Raw genomic sequence first — 18269 nt, 5'->3', positions numbered from 1 at the left:
GTACTGAACAGCCTCCTGTATCTCCCTTGTCAGCCTCTCCTTTGCCTTCACTTTATCAAATCCCTGGGCAGACAGCTCCAGGGGACGGTTCCCAGAGTGAGGCTGGGACAGTGAGCACCCCTGAGCCCAGCAACCAGAGTCCCAACCTGAGCTCATTCCTCAGCGATTTCGGTCTCCTGATGGACAACCACCTTGGTCACTGACATGTCTGGGTGCTGTTCCTTTGCTTCCTTGATGGCCTGGACGAGGACCTGAGAAAGACACAAACAGGGCTCATCAGGCAGAATGCAACCTGGCTGGTGAAGGCAGGCAGGGGTCAGAGGACATCATTTCTCTGGCAAATTCAATCCTGTTGGCAGTACCAGGGCAGTAGTTATGCTAAGCCAAGTTGATAATGACCTTACCTACCTTATCCAGCATAGGGAGGCTCCTAGACTGAAAACAGAGAGACAGGGAAGGTTAGAGCTGTCTCCAAGGAAGGAGAGAGGGACCTCAGGGGTGACAGCTCCACCTGCCTGAGTGGGTCTGGGTGGAGTCACTCAAGAAGAGGCTAAGGATGAAGCAAACTCTGTGTTCAACATAGGGTACCTGGCAAGTTCAGAACAGGAGAGGAAAATAAAGAAACATGCTACAAAAAGGAAGAGATGTCTTTGGCTAAAGTAGAGTGGAGAGGCCTCATACATGCCACGCACTGGCCTAAGCATGTTACTATTATGTACCTCATCTTCACAACAACTCAGCAATTTACAGTGGTGTCATTATTTCCATTTCACAGACAAACAGGTTCAGTGGCCAAATAAAGTGCTTAATGTTTTACAGACAGTAAGTAATGCAACAGGGATTTTAACTTGAGTCTGACAGATTTCCCTCTTTACCACATTGTCTTTTCTGAGTTCTGAGGGAGGGAGGCCCTGTTACAGCATGTGGAAGAGTTCTGATTGCTTTAGAAAAGCTAAAGGAAGCAGAAAGGATGCCAAACAGCAATCCTCTCCTGGGGCTGCAAGTCTGAGCCTCAAGCTAAGAGCACCTGAAGGAGGAAAGGTCCAGCACAGCCCTTGGAGGGTGGTCAGCTCCCCTCACCCCTCATCCAGAAGGACTCTAGCTGGAGCTGACCAGCTGACTGTTGACCCTGGCTCTTAAGAACTATCTCTAGGAAAAATGGAAGAACAGAATTCCTCTTTTGGTCTCTTCACTCTATGAAAGCCTTTCTTGCACCTGCCACCTATGTAGGCCCCTGCTCATCCTCCCTGATCCTTTTTGCCCCATCTGCTCATGCATCAGGGCCCAACCCAAGCCCTCTTTGGTTACTGTGGCCTACACCTCTCTCTCCGTGAAGGCCTGCACCACACTACTCCTGAACAGTCCTTCTTAAACCGGCACCCCACCCACCCAGAGCGCACCATGTCTCATTGCTACCATGCATCCCTTGTACCTGGGAGAACTGGGGAACACTGGAGCATCTCTCTGAGCTATCAAGTGTGTCCCTATGTCACAATAATCCTGAAAGAAACCTATGATTATCTTTATTTTACAGACAATGAAACTACAGCTCAGAGAAGTAAAATAATTTGCTCAAGGGCACACAACCAGCATGCTGTAGAGTCAAGATTCAACTCAGGGCTGTCTCACTCCAAACCCAAAACACTTCCCATCCCACTGCTCATGCTGTCTAGCCTAGAACAGGCAAGTAGCAGGGGCTCAAATCACATCAGACTGTGTAGGTGGGTCCACTGAGCTGGAGCAAACAGGCTGCAAGGTTTCTACTTGGGCTCTGCAGCCTCGCTGCCAGGACCCTGACCCCAGTGTTCTCAGCTGTAAGCTTCAACCCTGCTACCAAAGGTACTGCCAACAATGTAGCTCAGTTCTTCTTTCTTTTCTTTTTTTTTTTTAAGGCACTCAGCATATCAGCTGTCAGTGATTCCAGAAGCATTTGCATGCAGTCTTTTCCACCCCCTCTTCTCTGCAGCTTTACTGTTCTAACCTCACCCAACAGAGAATTGGGAACATTAATCCTGACCTTATTATTTGCTAATTGCTTACAGCACACAATTAGCACCTAATTAACATAAAAACGTAGAATTTTAGCACACAGAAAGGCCCAGAAATTATCTAGATCAACCTACTCTCTTTAAAGAGGGAAAAAAAATCAGAGGTACAGTGAGCTGCCCAAGGTCACACAGCAAGTTAGTGACAAATCTCAGACAGCAATCAAGTGAAGTCTCCCTGTTTCTGTCCATTTCACTGGGCTCCCCCTGCTGTTCCTCAGCTATTACAGACCTCTGAGAGAGAGAGAGAGAGCATAACTTCCTCTTATCACCCACTGTTCCTAGCACAGGTTTAGATACATGACAGCCCCTGAAGAGCAACAGCTCCATCTACTAGGAGTCCACCACAAACTACACACTGCCATGTCCCCTATCTTACTGGATTTTCACAATCTTGGGAGGAAGATGCCATAATACCCAACTGACAGATGAGGAAAACTGGGGGTTAAGAGCTAGAATATGGTAAGGCTTGGGATCTGCACACAAGCCTTTTTGAGTCTAAATTCCTTGTTGTTTCTACTACACTTCCTCGCTTCCCAACCAGCAGCCCCCACTCCCACCGGCCCCATTCCATGGCCTAGAGTAGCAGAAGGGGTTCTCTGGACATGAAGCTGGTAGAGATGTCTTTTGCAGGCCAACTCCTGCATCCATCAATCTTCCTGCCCAGGTTCCCTTCTGTGTCCAAGATCTCCTCAGCATTCCCACCTGATCATGGTCAATATCAGCATCGCCTGTGATCACAATTCTCTTTTCAATCCGGGTCTCTGAAATGCCACCTTTTACAGTCTGAAACCAAACAGAGGCAGTCATGTGAGAGGGGAAAAAAAACAGAAGAGACTGTTCAGAAAGCTCCACTCCAAATTTTAGTCTGCTGCTACACAGAATAGCTTTTTTACCCACCTGTCCAAAATCCTGGCTGGACCTGCTAAAACGAGCACACCTCTGTTCCCTTGCATTGCTAAAATCTTTAATGCGCTAAACAAAAAGTCATAATTCTCTGTTTACTTTTCCCTTTTTCTTCCTCCTAAACACCATAGAAATTCAGTGAGTAAACAAAGCAGGTGTTCTTTTTGCTCTTTTCCTGTATATCTTGATTTTCAAAAGGACAAAATCAGAAGATTATGATAAAAAATATCATGCAACTTGAAATTAGGCACTTTATTTTAAAGCAATATTATTGATGTCAAAAGGTCCTCAATCCCCTCAGAGTGGGTAGTTTTCCCTATTTGACAGATGAGGAAAACCCAGGTGAAGACACTTTAAATAACTGGCTTCTGGTCATCTGTGTGTTGATGACAGAGCTTGGTCAGGAATCTAGATTTCTTATTTACAAGAAAATGCATTTCCCTTCCATGCTACAGCAAATATGGATTATTTCTGATTATCTGGGAGTAGTTCCAATATTAGATACCTTTTCCCTCTTGCTCCCATAAACAATATTCTGAACCATATTTCAGCCCAAACTATAGTTCCCTTGGCTTTCACCCTAGACATGACATAAAAATTCTTTGTCAGACCCCAAATTCTGGCTTTGGGCTTGGAAAATTTGGTTGCATATTAATACCAACAATACCTGCCCTTAAAGTGACTTTTTCAATTTACCCCCACTGCCAGATAGGGGATTCACTGACAGAGAGACAGACAGATGTGTCAAGAGAACAACCACATGTGACTTTATGAGACCCCCAAGTAGGTGGAGTTGGTCTCAGGGTCTCCCTAGGTTGGCTGCTGGGGAAAGCAGCAGGGCCTCTCCCCCGGGGACACTTGGAGAAATCAGACTCAGGGCTGGAGCAGAAAACCCTTGCTTATGGACTGGGGCCTTCTTGCAGAGAGGCAGTAGGAGTGACACAGCCCTGGGTTCCAGAAGGAAGCCCTCACTGGTCTGTTACCTTGGTGATCTGAGTTGTGGTGGTGCTGCTGGTAGTCTCGGATGTGATAGTCTGAGCTGTCAGCAGGACTCCGGGGTCCAAGTCTCCATTGCTGTCATCAGTCTGCAGAAAGAAACACAACTCATCATGATGCCCGGCACGAAGCCTTGTGGGCAAACGTTACAGGATGCAGCTTTGCTCATCAGCTGAACATTCTGAAGCAAAACCTGCTTCCGTTACCGTAATCTCTTAATTAATAAGTAAAATAATCCCCTGGCAATAGGGCTTCTTCTGAAAAAGTTGGATGGGTCCAGATTGGGTCAGTGACAGGTTGACCAGAAAGAGGAGGCAAAACAGTTGCCACAAGTTTCACAAGAGGGTCAGTAACTACACATATGTGCACAACATTTTAAGTTCACAAATAGCTTTCAAAACATAATCTTTTCTGATGCTCACATAAGCTCTACAAAATAAATAGGGCAGAGACATATTAGCACTCCCATGTAAGCAAGCTCAGGCTCAGAGGTGAACGATTTGCTCAAGGACTCCAAACTTAAGTGGCAGTTGTCCTCTCGACAAATCTGGAGTTCTTTACACACCACACACACCAGGAAAGGTGTAAGTTCTTGAGTGTTAAGGTATGGATTCTAAATCATAGGGCAGAACTTTCTAGGAAGGACCAGGAAAAGTCCTTGCTGGGGCATAAGGAGCCAGGGAATCTCTGGCTGTCTTCTTTGAAAATCGCAATGTGTGACTGGAGCAAAGGAGGTAGGAAATGGGTTTAAGGCACAGTAGGAGGAAATATACACAATAATATCTCAATGACATTTCTGACAACAAAACTATGATTGAAATGGATCCTCCTTATTAAGAGGAGTTTGGCAATATTTAAAACACTGGGCTACACAACTAATCTGAGGACAAAGGCTGGGCTACTTTTTATTTCTCCAGGGCTTACCATATTATGACCAAAACAAACAGCACCATCAGGCTGAGAAATGACATTAGCAAGAAGGAAGAGATGGTTGGCAGGGGCCAAACTCAGCCTGAGGAACAGTTACCAGCAACTACTATAGGCTGCTAGTAGACTCAGAGCTGCTGATAACCCCAGGACCAAGACAGAAACAAAGGAGCTGAGAAGACTAGAGGCTGCCGAAAACACCTGGTACTGGTATTGTACACTGTCTCAGAAAGGGATCTAGAGAATTGCAATTATTTTCATAAGAACCCTGCAGCAAAAATCATGTTAGTTCACTCTCTTTTTCTGCCTGCTTATATAAGTCAATTGTATTAAATGCAGAGGTCTCCAATCTTTTCAGGAGCGGAACCACACTTTACTGAGGCAAAACTTTGGGGGTTTGGAGGTGGGCAGGAGGAGGAGAAGAGAATTAGAGAGGAAAAGAGTTCTTGGCTGAGTTCCCTTCTAGGTAGCAATCTGGATAAAACAAAGACAGGGAACGTGATTGTGACATCTGAATCTTATACACATGCCACCATCATACAAGGTATGTATTATCAGCTAGTGTACTACACTTTCTTCAGCTTATTATGTGCCAGGTAATAATAATAGTAATCATCATCATCATCATAATTTTTTCCTCATATTATTTATACCATACTGAATATGCTTTTTCATTTACTAATTGGCCACAGAAATTATTCCCATTAGAAGCTTGTGTTATTAGCTGCAAAGAATTACCTTAAGTGGATGTACCATCATTTATTTAACCTGTTCCTTATTGCTGGACAGTTAAGTTGTTTCCATGGTAGTCACAATTTAAAGGGGTCCTTCCCATATGTAACTATTCTTTCTTACATCCTCTGGCTGACAATGTGCACAGTCTTAAAGCAATTTCCTATTCCTTCATTTTTTAATCCCCTCCACTGCCAAGTCCTGTTTGTTCATTTCTGTCTCTTGACACAGCTATTTCTTCTCATTTCCTTAGGCTACTTCAGTTCTTTCAAGCATCTCTCCAGACCTGTTCTAGTCACATCCCTGTCTGCAGGCAGCCCCCTACTTTAACACACTCAGCACACAGCTTTAGGAATCATTTTCCAAAGTCAGTGCTTTAATTATGCCACTTTATTACCACTGCTAAAAAACTTTAAGCAACCGCTTATTATGTACCAAACTCAAATTCCACACTCTAGATCACAAGAGAGAGAAAAGGGAAGCATACCGACATTAATGGAATGTCTATAAATGCGCCAAGCACTTTACAGACATCATTTCCCATAATCCTTCCCCAAATCCTGCAATTGGTAGCAAGTATTATTATCCACATTTTGCAGACAAGGGAACAGAGGCTTAGAGAGATTAGTGATTTGTTTAAAGTTATCCAACTAGTACATGGTTGGGCTAGGATATAAATTCTATTTTTCTAATTGCAAAGTGCATGCTTTTAATTGGCAAGTGACACTGTTTCCTAAAGGGGGCTATCACCACCCAGTTCATGGTGTTGTGAGGATTAACTGAAAGGATTTGGTGAAATCACCTAGCCAGAGCTTCCCAAGACTGCCTCCTTCCCATCATGCAGGCTTCAGCCAAAACGTCACCTCCGAGAAGATTTTCCTCAATATCTTAGGACCCAAAGTAGCAACCTTTCGTGTAACCCCACAAGATCTAACTCTTCATCTTAATTTCTTTATAGCATTTATATGTCTGAAATTTAAACATTTGATTATGTGTTTTATTGCCCATCTCTCCTGACTAGTTACAGAAGGTAGGGCCTACTCTACCTTGTATACTGCTTTAGCCTAATATATAAATGTTCACAAATACTTGCTGCAGGGATGAATTAACAGCTCAGTTTACAGAGGGAAAAATTTTTCTAACTTTTGGTTTCTATGAATAAAAAAAAGGAAAAAAACAGTTCAACATAAGGCAACTCTACCTCATTCAAATTACCAACAATAAAGGAGAAATCTTATTAAAAGTAGGCATAAACAAAAATTTTAAATACTTAAATTCTTATGTGACCTAAAATCTAATTTAATTGCAATAAATTATTAGAGTTGTTACTTACTTACTGATGCTTTCAGGCATGGTGCTCAAGCTGAGTCCATACAGTGTTGTATCTTATATAATCTTCATAATAAAATTATGAGATAGTAACACCATGGGTGGGCAGGGGAGGGGAGAGGGTTCAGAGATGTTCAATTACTTGTTTAAGTTAGTAAATGGAGGAGCCAGGACCTGAACTCAGGTTTGTTGGACCCAAAGCCCATGTTCTTAACCAGGACACAGACTGCCTTCCCTAACTGAACTGGGCTGATATAAGCAACAAGATCCAAGACAATTTTGTTTTTAGTAAAGTAGTTTGGGATCCTTAGATCAGTAAAATCTTCTAAAAAGTCCTGCCTCAGAAAAGCCTAACATTATTTGTGGCAAATTAGAAACTTTGTGAAGAAAGAAGTTATTTACTGTGCTTACTGTGGTCTTCGGTTCAGAAACATCAAACTGTATCCTACCTGGGCAGCCTCGTAAGTGATGGTCTTGGTCTCGGTGTGGACAATAGGGACATCTTTGGTTGGGATTTCACTTTTTACAGCATTGGCAGTATCTGAGATGGTGACGGTCTGAGTCTTCACGAGGGGAGGCTGTAAGGCAGAGAAGAAACAGTTACCGGAGTCTCCTGAGGGCTGTGAAGAACTAATCTGACACTGATCTGACCAAAGTGATGATTCTGATCAAGCAGAGGACTACCTCAATCTCTGCCCAAGACTTGGGCACTATTCCACTATTTGACACCCTGGGGTAAGGTGTCAAATCATGAGGGGCATTAAATAAATACATTACAGTAATCACTTCCATATACTAAATGGAAAGCTATAAGATCAGACAGTTATGACTAGTGATATAAAACATGTCAGACCGACCTTCAGAATTTGCATATTAAACTATCTGCCAAATAGTAGACACTTCTCTTTGTCCTGTGACTGTCCCATTATAATTAAGAAATCAGCCACATTCCCTCCACACTGAAACGGCAGTGGCATGTAATGCATTACTCTGATTTCATTACCTTCTTTCAAATCAATGTCAGACATTCCCTTTGGAGTTATTGAGAAGAAAGAGTATTTGGGAAACTGCAAAGGAAACAATCAGTTCTACCATCACCTGGTGATTAATTTCAGAATTTCAGAAGAATGAACGTTAGTGGAATATCAAAGGCTTCCTATCCATCAGCTCACCTTCCCCAAGACTATAAATCACCCTAAAACTACCATTTGATTGTGATAAAGTTACGTGGCCATTCACCTTAGCATAGGAGATTAGTGCCTCCGATCATGGAAGCCCCTGTGGGTGGGGTCTGTGGGAGTGGTGGGCAGTACTGTGTGGTTGCAATACATAAATAATTTTTTGGAGCCTGAAATCTTATTTAAAAAGTCGGTTACCCCTTTTTAATTAAGAATATTTGAATTTTTCAAATATTCAGTGTGGTTTCAGAACACTGAAGGCTCCTTCCTCATCATAGAAGTCTCAGAAATTCACCTCTTTACATAGCCCACGCTTGAGCAGGGACAAGAGCAACACACTTACACCAGCTGCATGAAGGTAAACAGCTGGAGTTTACCCCCAAGAGTTCTGTTAAGTCATCAGGGGAAAAAGCATTTCTAGCTATGGAGTTAAATCCTCTGAATAAATTCTTTTAGTAAAAATCAAGGGCTTCAATTTTATGCTATGGTTTTGAAAAAAGTAGAGGGGTCACTACCCTCACCACCACTACCACCACCTCCTCCACAGAACAGATTCTGGCCCTCTCCCAAAGTGAGTCGTTAGACCTGTGTCACTGAGTTGTCACTACCTGGAAGCTTCGAATGAGGGTGGGGAACTGGTCACCCACACCAGAGTCAAGAAATGATCCGTCTTGCTTTCCAGGCGGCTCTCCTGACAGGAGCTGCTCCTCACTACTCTCTGCCTTTCTGTCACCAAGTTGCGGCTGAGGGGAAGCTGATGATACCGAGGACGTTAAGGCACTGGCCTGCTCCTCCACTCCCACACCGTCCCCACTGGGGCCTCTTGGCATTTCCTTAGCATCGAGACAGCCAGCTGGCCCCCGCCCCTTCTCTTCTGTCTCCTTGCTTACGGAGAGGGAGCCGAGGCCACAGCTCTGAGGAGACTCCGGCGGGGTGGGCATTGGGCTCTTACTGGGAACTACTGACTGCTTGGGACCCTCCCATTCAGAGTCAGGGTTGGCAGATGGCCCCTTTGTCACCGCAGCCACCTCCTCTCTGCGAATGACATTTATATTCTACAAATGAATGAACACATACAAAAGCAAGAAGATTAGCAACAAGTGGGGAATACAGTGAACTCTGAGAATCAACAATGATTTTTACTACAAACAAGGAATCTTAGCTCCTGACATGGTCAAAAGAAAGAATTGTTGTTCACTAAACATGTCAGCAGCTTGAGTGGTTCCAACCTCATTTTGGTCATATTTCTAGAACATTGTTAATCTGAGAGATAATTCCAATGGGCCTCACACAGTAAGAAGTACCACATATTGCCATGGTCTTCCCAGTATAACACACATACTTCATACTTAAAGGAGTTACTTCACCATTCCTAACTACCTTATTACTATGCACAGGGCACAAGGCAATTTATGAATCAATCAAATATATTCTTGAGGAGCCTAATCAGGTTGAAAAATGTTTCCTATCTCCAAGCCATGTGTACCACCACAGTAGCCCCTAGTGAAGAAACTAAAATCTAGACATTGGTTGGCAGGGATATAGAAGCTGAGAACATCCTGCACAGACTTAATCCAATCATTGTCATGGAATTAACTATATCAAAAATAATGAAACATTTCTTTGTGAACAGAATAAAATGACCCAGCAGCTGAGGTATATTTTTTCACAGATGCATGACACATCTCCAACCCCTAAAAGAAATGAATACTGTAAACACAGAGAGTCCTGCCTGGGCTGAGCACCTCAACAACAAGAAAAACAGATCTACAGTACGTGGATGAGAAGATAACACCACAGGAGATGGACCTGTTGCTAATGTTTAAAGAAAGATGCTGTAGGTGGAAGAAGAGAAGGAATTCACACTAACAGGAAAAGAATATGAGTCATTTGAAAAACGAACAGAATAACAGAAGTCAAATGTCATGAAAAGTAAGATCTGTATATGCTCATTGGAAAGCTGTGAGTAGGCGACCTAGGTTTGAAATTTTGGTAAGATCAATTTACCATATTATGTATCATATAGAAAGTAACAGAAAACAATGCTCCTGGACCAAATGACATATTTGGACCAGATTATACATCTTAGTACTCAAATCATGTTACATGTATTATAGTAAAAAAATCACTCCTTAACTTGTAAACCAGTCTACATTGAGATGAATACAAACCAGTGCTCTATTAGGGCTAGAAAAGATGCACTGCACTCAAGAACTTCAAGCCAATTTTACCTCTAAGCCATCTTGAAACAGTCAACTCAAGAGCATCTCAAAGAGGTACAAGTTACATTCAGATTAGGCAGGTCTTTCATTGACCGAAATGATAAAAGAAACTGTCTTTGTCTGCAGATGTATCAGAAGTACATAAAATATTCTTGCTAAAGGTATATGAATTTCTTCATATTTAAAATGACAGTAACACTTGGTTTGACTCGTAGGGTTCTAAAGATAAAATATAATAATATATGTGGAAGCATTCTGTAAATTCTTAAGAGTCATTTAAATTCATATAGATTCACTTAATTTAATGTACATTATCTGAGCACCTACAATATGCTAGGACCTGAGGGACACTAGAATGAATTTGTTGTTATGTTATTAACATGCTGTACTCTTTCGAAGGCATTTATCTCACCATTTCTTTGGAGTCAGACAAGCTGTTACAGAGCTGTCCAAAAATAGATCAGCTGGTAATAAACAAATTGGCTTTCTCAATTGCTATATGCTAGCTCTAGTACTGTGAATAGCATATTCAAACCCATTTACATGGAGAGGAACTTCATGGCCTCTCCAAATAATTTTGTCACAACTGAGAAGGCTGATACCAGAAAAATACCTAAGATAATAAGAGCCAATTCTGTTTTAGTCTGCTCAAGTGATAGTGGTGGTCTGCCACTAAGAAGCCATTTGTGAGTTAAATATTGCTTAGGCCAACATCACTATGCCCAAAGTTGCATCCTGCTTAGTAAAATAAGATAGATCAATCATTTTTTTTCAAAGTATATACAGAGGTGACCAAGGGAAAAAGCTGTAGCCACTGTAATACCAATTCAACAAATATTTACTGATCATCTAATATGTGCTGGTCACTGGAAGTAAAAGGAAACTGATGAACAACTGGGTTGGGTCACCACTTACAGCACTCTCACACACGGTCACATCAACCTCTCCAGTTGGCTGTGTTGTCCAGATCTCCTGGAGAACACAGTCAGCTACTTACTGGACATCCTCCCAAGCATATGGAATGCAATATGCCCCAAACTAAACTCACTTCCGCTGCTGCCTGGACCTGCAATCCCAACTTCCTTCATCATTTCTATAATATTGGCAAATGGCACTATTATCCCTACAGTCTTCCATGCCAGAATCTGAGAGTTGTTGTCAATGCCTTTGTTACACTCATCCCCAGCCCCAACAGATTTTATCAAGTCATCTTTATTCCATGCCAATCTCTCTCCTATCTATCTTCTTGTCTCTATTCCCACATTTATTATCTTCACTCAGGCTCTTACAATGTCTCATCCAGCTTACTGTTAATGCCCTAAACAATTTTTCTTCTTTCTCATCTCAAACTTCCCTTGAATGCATTCTCTATTTTGTTGCTAAAGTGTTTATTTCTAATGTGAAACACTGAAAAATTCCATTTGCAACTTAAAACCCTTCAGTGATTCTTCATTGCTTTCTGGTTAAAGTTCAGAACCTTCAGTAAGACAGAAAACACTTGAAAATATAACTCCTACCTCTCTCCAGCTTCACACTACTACACCTCCACACATATCCTTCTTTTGATTAATTCAAAACTATTTGCTATTCCTAGAACACAGCATGCTTTCTTTTGCCTCTGTCCATTTGTGAATATTGTCAATACTGTTCCTTCTGCCTGGAAGTCCATGCTCACCTCAACTGTCAGTTCTTCTGGAAGTTTCCCCCTCACTGCCTTAAGTATATTTAGATACCATTATTTTTTTGTTACCATTGCACCCATCATTATTAATTTAGTCACCTATCTTGTTCATTAGACTATGAGCTCATTGGAGGATAAGCACTTACTATGTTACTTAGCTCCATATCTCTCTTGTACAGTTTTTGGCACGTAACAGATGTTCAGTAAAAACTTGAAAGTATACCCAATAAATCCAGGTGATGAGAACTTCTGCTTTGCCTTGTGCTATTCAAAAACTGAAGGCATGTTTAGAAAGAACATAAAAAGTGGCCTACTTGAGCAGACCCATGTTTAGTTCAGCATTTTATCTCCTAAGATCAGTAAAATAAGAAGAAAACCAGCATTATTGCATGTCCACCATGTACCAGGTACTGCACTAGTCACTAACATGTTGTCTCATTTAATTTTTTGCAACCTCACTATGAGGTAGTCACCATCTCTGTTTTATAGATGAAGAAATGGAGAGGGTAAGCAAATCAGAGCTGAGAAGAGATGGAGCTAGGGCTTACACTAGTCAGTCTCTGGTCGTAAAGCCCAAATCTTCCCATGGCAACAGAACATTTTTCAAGTAGGACCAAAGGACATGTCCTATTAAGTTAAAAAGAATATACACCAAAACTTACTATACTTTGAGAAGTACAAAGATTGTCTTAAGTCCTCATAGCAGAGTCTGGTCTTAGTGGCCAACACTATGCTTTTAAACATAACAAGAAGGCTGAAAAGCCAGAAGAAAAGATTGAGGCAAAAAGAAGATATAAAACCTCCATGACACAAGATACCCAAAATTTGGCATATAACATCAGTGAGGATAAAACTGTCAGAGGAGGGGCAGAAGATGGCGGCGTGAGTAGAGCAGCGGAAATCTCCTCCCAAAACCACATATATCTATGAAAATATAACAAAGACAACCCTTCCTAGAATAAAGACCAGAGGACACAGGACAATATCCAGACCACATCCGCACCTGAGAGAACCCAGCGCCTCGCGAAGGGGGTAAGATACAAGCCCCGGCCCCGCGGGAGCCGAGCGCCCCTCCCCCCAGCTCCCGGCGGGAGAAGAGCAGGCAGAGCGGGAGGGAGACGGAGCCCAGGACTGCCGAACACCCAGCCCCAGCCATCCGGGCCAGAGTGCAGACACAGTACGTGCCCAGGGGGCCCTGGATACTAGGAAAACAGGGCAGCAAGAACAGTGAGCAGGCACCGGAGGCCGGGCGCTGGAGGACATAAGAACAGCGCGCGACCAATTTTTTTTTTTTTTTTTTTTTGCTGCTTTCTTTTGGCGAGCGCATTTTGGAAGTCTTAAAGGGATAGGGACCCCAATACTAGGGAAACAGGGCAGCAAGACCGGTGAGCAGAGGCCTGAGGCTGGCACCGGAGAATAAAGAAAAACGAGCGACCACCTTTTTTTTTAATTAAAAAAATTTTTTTTTCTTTGGTGGTCGTTGTTTTGTTTTGGCGGGTTCTTTTTGGAAGTCTTAAAGGGGCAGGGCGGGACACTTAATCCAGAGGTAGGGAATCCGGGATCTCTGGGCACCCTAACCCCTGGGCTGCAGGGAGCAGGGAGGCCCCTTACGGAGATAAATAGCCTCCCAGCAGCTCCTGCTCCAACGCGACTCCACCACTTTGGAGCAGCTGCCCGAGCCAGGCCACGCCCACAGCAACAGCGGAGATTAACTTCATAGCAGCCGGGCAGGAAGCAGAAACCCTGTCTGCGCGCAGCTGCCCAGCACAAGCCACTAGAGGTCGCTGTTCTCCCAGGAGAGGAGGGCCACAAACCAACAAGAAGGGAAGTCCTTCCAGCCGTCACTCGTCCCAGCTCTAAAAACTATTCCTATCACCATGAAAAGGCAAAGCTACAAGCAGACAAAGATCACAGAGACAACACCAGAGAAGGAGACAGACCTAACCAGTCTTCCTGAAAAAGAATTCAAAATAAGAATCATAAACATGCTGACAGAGATGCAAAGAAATACGCAAGAGAAATGGGATGAAGTCCGGAGGGAGATCACAGATGCCAGAAAGGAGATCACAGAAATAAAACAAACTTTGGAAGGGTTTATAAGCAGAATGGATAGGATGCAAGAGGGCATTGATGGAATTGAAACCAGAGAACAGGAACGCATAGAAGCTGACATAGAGAGAGACAAAAGGATCTCCAGGAATGAAACAATATTAAGAGAACTGTGTGACCAATTCAAAAGGAACAATATCCGTATTATAGGGGTCCCAGAAGAAGAAAATAGAGGAAAAGAGATGGAAAGTATCTTAGAAGAAATAATTGCTGAAAACTTCCCCAAACTGGGGGAGGAAATAATCGAACAGAACATGGAAATACACAGAACCCCCAACAGAAAGGATCCAAGGAGGACAACACCAAGACACATAATAATTAAAATGGCAAAGATCAAGGATAAGGAAAGAGTTTTAAAGGCAGCTAGAGAGAAAAAGGTCACCTATAAAGGGAAACCCATCAGGCTAACATCAGACGTCTCGACAGAAACCCTACAGGCCAGAAGAGAATGGCATGATATATTTAATACAATGAAACAGAAGGGCCTTGAACCAAGGATACTGTATCCAGCACGACTATCATTCAAATATGACGGTGGGATTAAACAATTCCCAGACAAACAAAAGCTGAGGGAATTTGCTTCCCACAAACCACCTCTACAGAACGTCTTACAGGGACTGCTCTAGATGGGAGCACTCCTAGAAAGAGCACAGCACAAAACACCCAACATATGAAGAATCGAGGAGGAGGAACAAGAAGGGAGAGAAGAAAAGAATCTCCAGACAGTGTATATAACAGCTCAATAAGCGAGCTAAGTTAGGCAGTAAGATACTAAAGAGGCTAACCTTGAACCTTTGGTAACCACGAATTTAAAGCCTGCAATGGCAATAAGTACATATCTTTCAATAGTCACCCTAAATGTTAATGGGTTGAATGCACCAATCAAAAGACACAGAGTAACAGAATGGATAAAAAAGCAAGACCCATCTATATGCTGCTTACAAGAAACTCACCTCAAACCCAAAGACATGTACAGACTAAAAGTCAAGGGATGGAAAAACATATTTCAAGCAAACAACAGCTAGAAGAAAGCAGGGGTTGTAGTACTAATATCAGACAAAATAGACTTCAAAACAAAGAAAGTAACAAGAGATAAAGAAGGACACTACATAATGATAAAGGGCTCGGTCCAACAAGAAGAGGATATAACCATTCTAAATATATATGCACCCAACACAGGAGCACCAGCATATGGGAAACAAATACTAACAGAACTAAAGGGGGAAATAGACTGCAATGCATTCATTCTAGGAGACTTCAACACACCACTCACCCCAAAGGATAGATCCACCAGGCAGAAAATAAGTAAGGACACGGAAGCACTGAACAACACAGTACAGCAGATGGACCTAATAGACATCTACAGAACTGTACATCCAAAAGCAACAGGATATACATTCTTCTCAAGTGCACATGGAACATTCTCCAGAATAGACCACATACTAGGCCACAAAAAGAGCCTCAGAAAATTCCAAAAGATTGAAATCCTACCAACCAACTTTTCAGACCACAAAGGCATAAAACTAGAAATAAACTGTACAAAGAAAGCAAAGAGGCTCACAAACACATGGAGGCTTAACAACACGCTCCTAAATAATCAATGGATCAATGACCAAATCAAAATGGAGATCCAGCAATATATGGAAACAAATGACAACAACAACACTAAGCCCCAACTTCTGTGGGACACAGCAAAAGCAGTCTTAAGAGGAAAGTATATAGCAATCCAAGCACATTTAAAAAAGGAAGAGCAATCCCAAATGAATGGTCTAATGTCACAATTATCGAAATTCGAAAAAGAAGAACAGATGAGGCCTAAGGTCAGCAGAAGGAGGGACATAATAAAGATCAGAGAAGAAATAAATAAAATTGAGAAGAATAAAACAATAGCAAAAATCAATGAAACCAAGAGCTGGTTCTTTGAGAAAATAAACAAAATAGATAAGCCTCTAGCCACACTTATTAAGAAGAAAAGAGAGTCAACACAAATCAACAGTATCAGAAACAAGAAAAGAAAAATCACGACGGACCCCACAGAAATACAAAGAATTATTAGAGAGTACTATGAAAACCTATATGCTAACAAGCTGGGAAACCTAGGAGAAATGGACAACTTCCTAGAAAAATACAACCTTCCAAGATTGACCCACAAAGAAACAGAAAATCTAAACAGACCAATTACCAGCAACGAAATTGAAGCGGTAATCAAAAAACTACCAAAGAACAAAACCCCCGGCCCAGAAGGATTTACCTCAGAACTTTATCAGACATACAGAGAAGACATAATACCCATTCTCCTTAGAGTTTTCCAAAAAATAGAGGAGGAGGGGATACTCCCAAACTCATTCTATGAAGCTAACATCACCCTAATACCAAAACCAGGCAAAGACCCCACCAAGAAAGAAAAGTACAGACCAATATCCCTGATGAACGTAGATGCAAAAATACTCAACACAATATTAGCAAACCGAATTCAAAAATACATCAAAAGGATCATACACCATGACCAAGTGGGATTCATCCCAGGGATGCAAGGATGGTACAACATTCGAAAGTCCATCAACATCATCCACCACATCAACAAAAAGAAAGACAAAAATCACATGATCATCTCCATAGATGCTGAAAAAGCATTTGACAAAGTTCAACATCCATTCATGATAAAAACTCTCAGCAAAATGGGAATAGAGGGCAAGTACCTCAACATAATAAAGGCCATCTATGATAAACCCACAGCCAACATTATATTGAAGAGCGAGAAGCTGAAAGCATTTCCTCTGAGATCGGGAACTAGACAGGGATGCCCACTCTCCCCACTGTTATTTAACATAGTACTGGAGGTCCTAGCCACGGCAATCAGACAAAACAAAGAAATACAAGGAATCCAGGTTGGTAAAGAAGAAGTTAAACTGTCACTATTTGCAGATGACATGATACTGTACATAAAAAACCCTAAATACTCCACCCCAAAACTCCTAGAACTGATATCGGAATACAGCAAAGTTGCAGGATACAAAATCAACACACAGAAATCTGTGGCTTTCCTATATACTAACAATGAACCAACAGAAAGAGAAATCAGGAAAACAACTCCATTCACAATTGCATCAAAAAAAATAAAATACCTAGGAATAAACCTAACCAAAGAAGTGAAAGACTTATACTCTGAAAACTACAAGTCACTCTTAAGAGAAATTAAAGGGGACACTAACAGATGGAAACTCATCCCATGCTCGTGGCTAGGAAGAATTAATATCGTCAAAATGGCCATCCTGCCCAAAGTAATATACAGATTTGATGCAATCCCTATGAAACTACCAGCAACATTCTTCAATGAACTGGAACAAATAATTCAAAAATTCATATGGAAACACCAAAGACCCCGAATAGCCAAAGCAATCCTGAGAAAGAAAAATAAAGTAGGGGGGATCTCACTCCCCAACTTCAAGCTCTACTATAAAGCCATAGTAATCAAGACAATTTGGTACTGGCACAAGAGCAGAGCCACAGACCAATGGAACAGACTAGAGAATCCAGACATTAACCCAGACATATATGGTCAATTAATATTTGATAAAGGAGCCATGGACATACAATGGGGAAATGACAGTCTCTTCAACAGATGGTGCTGGCAAAACTGGACAGCTACATGTAGGGGAATGAAACTGGACCATTGTCTAACCCCATATACAAAAGTAAACTCAAAATGGATCAAAGACCTGAATGTAAGTCACGAAACCATTAAACTCTTGGAAGAAAACATAGGCAAAAACCTCTTAGACATAAACATGAGTGACCTCTTCTTGAACATATCTCCCTGGGCAAGGAAAACTACAGCAAAAATGAGTAAGTGGGACTATATTAAGCTGAAAAGCTTCTGTACAGCAAAAGACACCATCAATAGAACAAAAAGGATCCCTACAGTATGGGAGAATATATTTGAAAATGACACATCCGATAAAGGCTTGACGTCCAGAATATATAAAGAGCTCACACGCCTCAACAAACAAAAAACAAATAACCCAATTAAAAAACGGGCAGAGGAACTGAACAGACAGTTCTCCAAAAAAGAAATACAGATGGCCAACAGACACATGAAAAGATGCCTCACATCACTAATTATCAGAGAAATGCAAATTAAAAC

At 41.9% G+C, this 18269-nt stretch overlaps 1 protein-coding gene across 23 annotated transcripts in view; it reads right to left on the bottom strand.

Moving 5' to 3' along the window:
- Positions 1-18269, bottom strand: part of EPB41 (erythrocyte membrane protein band 4.1) — a 224511-nt gene that overhangs the window by 3473 nt on the left and 202769 nt on the right. For 11 of the 23 annotated variants that reach the window (XM_036915003.2, XM_057499900.1, XM_036915001.2 and 8 more), the window contains 5 exons: positions 8722-9168; positions 7385-7513; positions 3935-4036; positions 2751-2831; positions 147-251 (listed from right to left, as the gene is read on the bottom strand). In XM_036915003.2, coding sequence (XP_036770898.2) covers positions 153-251; positions 2751-2831; positions 3935-4036; positions 7385-7513; positions 8722-9168 — 858 coding nt within the window. In that variant the 3' untranslated portion in view covers positions 147-152. The remainder of the gene's footprint in view (positions 1-146; positions 252-2750; positions 2832-3934; positions 4037-7384; positions 7514-8721; positions 9169-18269) is intronic. The other 12 variants (XM_057499904.1, XM_057499906.1, XM_036915013.2 and 9 more) reach the window with 2 other exon arrangements.

The sequence above is a fragment of the Manis pentadactyla genome, chromosome 4 (genome assembly GCF_030020395.1).
Source record: "Manis pentadactyla isolate mManPen7 chromosome 4, mManPen7.hap1, whole genome shotgun sequence".
Lineage (NCBI taxonomy): Eukaryota > Metazoa > Chordata > Mammalia > Pholidota > Manidae > Manis > Manis pentadactyla.
The sequence above is the reverse complement of the archived record's forward strand: the minus strand, read 5'-3'. Positions and strand labels throughout refer to the sequence as shown.